At 28.1% G+C, this 3,161-nt stretch overlaps 1 protein-coding gene across 1 annotated transcript; it reads left to right on the top strand.

Moving 5' to 3' along the window:
• The first annotated feature begins 240 nt into the window (after positions 1 to 240).
• On the top strand, positions 241 to 843 carry LOC25501390 (sulfated surface glycoprotein 185). Its single transcript, XM_024772416.2, has one exon. It carries the CDS (start codon positions 467 to 469, stop codon positions 797 to 799), a length of 333 nt encoding a protein of 110 aa, XP_024628184.1. The 5' UTR covers positions 241 to 466; the 3' UTR covers positions 800 to 843.
• Positions 844 to 3,161: the final 2,318 nt, after the last annotated feature.

The raw sequence follows: 3,161 nt of genomic DNA, 5'->3' as shown, positions 1-3,161 counted from the left end.
ATTGAGAAGTATCAGATAACTATTTTTTTTAAAAATAAACTTTAATCTTCGGATACTCTCCTGATACGTATCGGGAAGTATCAACCAGGTATCGGTGCAGGATATGCAGGGAATACAATACGTCATCCATTTTGAAGTATCGGGACTTCACATGTCGTTAGTGTTGCTCTTCATTCTTTTCTTTCACTTATAATATTGTTAATTAAAAAATGAAAGTAACACCACAAAAAAAATACAAAAATGGAAAGAATTATAAGCATTCGGTGGACATAAGAATATAGTTTTTCATGATAGTGCATCAATTCGCATGAACTCAACATTGTAAATATATTATTAATTAAAGTTTATAAGCATATCTTATTCTTGTTGATATATTCTACAGAATATATATAGTTATTAGGAGGAGAACTATATAGATATTATTTATGAAGATATCATTATAAGTTAGTGATGACCATCAGGTACAATGCCATCATTATTTCCAATATGCGCACCTTCACGGCACTATCCACCAAGAATTGGACCAAGAAGTGGACCAACAATAGGCAGTGCTTCCACGATGCCACCAAGCAGTCCTCTACCAGATCCTACACCAGGAAGTCCACCACCACCAGGCAGTCCTCCACCAGATCCTACACCAGGAAGTCCACCACCTTCGCCAGATCCTACACCAGGAAGTCCACCACCACCAGGCAGTCCCCCAGATCCTTCTTGGGAGAGTTTTCTAGTAGCAGAACACATGCTTAAACCCAACAGCACAAAGAGAGCAATGCTTAGAACTTTTGAAGTTGCCATATGAAATTTTGTTTGTATCTTTACACAACTGAGATGTGGTTTCAATATTCATGAGAACGGGTATTTATAGGAATGGAACAACAATTTGAAGAATTTTGAATCTTAGAAATGTAAATTATTTGACGTTTACCGTTAACTTAAATAACTTGAAGGATCTAAGCGGTGAAAAAGAAAACTTAAAGGATTACTTCACTACAATTTAATAACATAATGAAGGAAGTACTAAGAAAAACTTCAAATCAATTTGTTTTAATTAAATAACTTAAAAGGATATCTAATGTAATTTAACCTTTAAAATAACCTTTAAAATTTTCGCGTGCATATTAATTATTTCTTTTACTAACATATACTTAAAAAAAATAAGCTTTTTTTGAGCAATTAAAAAAAAAAGCTTAATGGCATGAGATTGTTTATTATTTATACATATTAGCGTAAAAAAAAAAGCAGACAAACAATCACGAAATGTACGTCTCAACACTATAGTGATCGTAAAACACTTTCTTTTGTGTATTGGTGAATTTTCAAATATGGTTAGCAAACATTAATTCGTCATTTTAGCTAGAAATATCATATTTGTTTGTATAATATGCAACTTGCTAATATTCTATCCGTATATTTTTTTGTTAAGTAGTTTGGTGACTAGAGTTCACAAATTTAAAATGTGAAGAAGTAAGTTGTCAGAGGTTTGAACTCTGATCTCTACATATATTATATAATGTCTCTACCAATTGAAGTAAGCTCTATTTGTATCCTTCATTACAAGAACTTCTAGAAAAAATTATTAGCCATTAAAAAAATATGTTTAACTAATAAATTTGTTTTAAGGGCCTGTTTAGTAAGGCAAACAAATTAACTTATAGCGGATAGCGAATAGCTTACAAGCTCACATCTTAAATTAGTTATGCATATTTAGGCCTGCAGTTATTACTCGCTCCATCTTAAATTAGGTATTCCATTTGAGATTTACATGATTAACAAGAAAATAATTAATTGAGTTAATTTTAATGGTAAAATATGTACTCTCTAGTCATTGTTATAAGCAAAAATATTATTTTTAAATTCATTGAATAATTAATGTATCCGATCTACATTATAGACCAGATGTATTAATTATTTAATGAATTTATAGTGTTTTTTTCCTTATAATAGTGAAAGGAGAAATTATCGCTTAGTAAAACAGTCTTATTAATTGTAGTTAGTAGAATAGTTATAGATTATTGAAATGCAATAAATAAGGGTATGTGAATGAAAAAGAATAAAAAATGTTGTATTGGTATTATAAAAGTGACAAATCATTTGAGAAAAAAAAAATTAGAAAAGAGGACACCTAATTTAAGACGGATGGAGTATTAGAGAGAAAATGTTTTTAATATTTTCATTTGTGATAAGAGCCCGTTTGTTATAGTGTTTTTTTAAGAAAAAAAAAATCACTTTTTTTAAAAAAATAATCACTTTTATGAGTTTTGCATCCGTTTGTTACAACTTTTTTAAAAAAAATTAGAATCTAAAAAAAAATCTAGAAACAACTTCAAATGAGAAGTTGTTAAGAACAACTTATCAAAAAATAGATTTTTTTAGAGGAGAGAGTTGGGCCTGTTTGTTACGGATTAAAATAAAAGTGATTTTGACATAAAATAATATAGAGATTATTTTTTGGAGATATTATGAAAAATCAAAATCTATTTTGCGTTTGTTTAGCGTAGTAAAAATCATTTTTTTAAAAAAATAATTTAGTTTGTTTGGAAACAGCTATATAAAAGCGATTTTATTGTTACAAAATTAGTTCAATCTTTAGATCCACATTTTCTCTCTCCTCTAAAAAAAATCTATTTTTTGAGAAGCTACTCTCAACAGCTTCTCATTTGAAGCTGTTTTTAGATTTTTGTTAGATTCTGATATTTTTAAAAATCTATAACAAACAAATGCAATGTTCTTAAAAATGATTATTTTCTTTAAAAAGTGATTTTTTTCCCAAGAAAAGCTATAACAAACGGGCTCAAAATATGAATTAAAAGATTGAATTAGTTTTGTAACAAAAAATCTCTTTTATATAGTTGTATCCAAACAAACTAAATTATTTGTTTTTAAAAAGTGATTTTTATTACGGTAAACAACGAAAAAATAGATTCTGGTTTTTCATAAAATCTCTCTAAATTATTTTATGTCAAAATCACTTTTATTTTAATCTTAAACAAACGGGCCTTAAATAGCGATATTTTTTAAAAAAATGACTAATGCATTGTGAAATTTTGTAAATTATATTATATTAAGGGACAAATAAAATCAAGTTATTGTGCTTAAGTGGTTTAATAAGCTCAACCAAAGGGCAAATCGTTCGTAAAAACTCAAGTTCAATTATCCGTGTA

The sequence above is a fragment of the Medicago truncatula genome, chromosome 8, assembly GCF_003473485.1.
Source record: "Medicago truncatula cultivar Jemalong A17 chromosome 8, MtrunA17r5.0-ANR, whole genome shotgun sequence".
Lineage (NCBI taxonomy): Eukaryota > Viridiplantae > Streptophyta > Magnoliopsida > Fabales > Fabaceae > Medicago > Medicago truncatula.
This window is presented reverse-complemented; position numbering and strand designations above follow the sequence as displayed.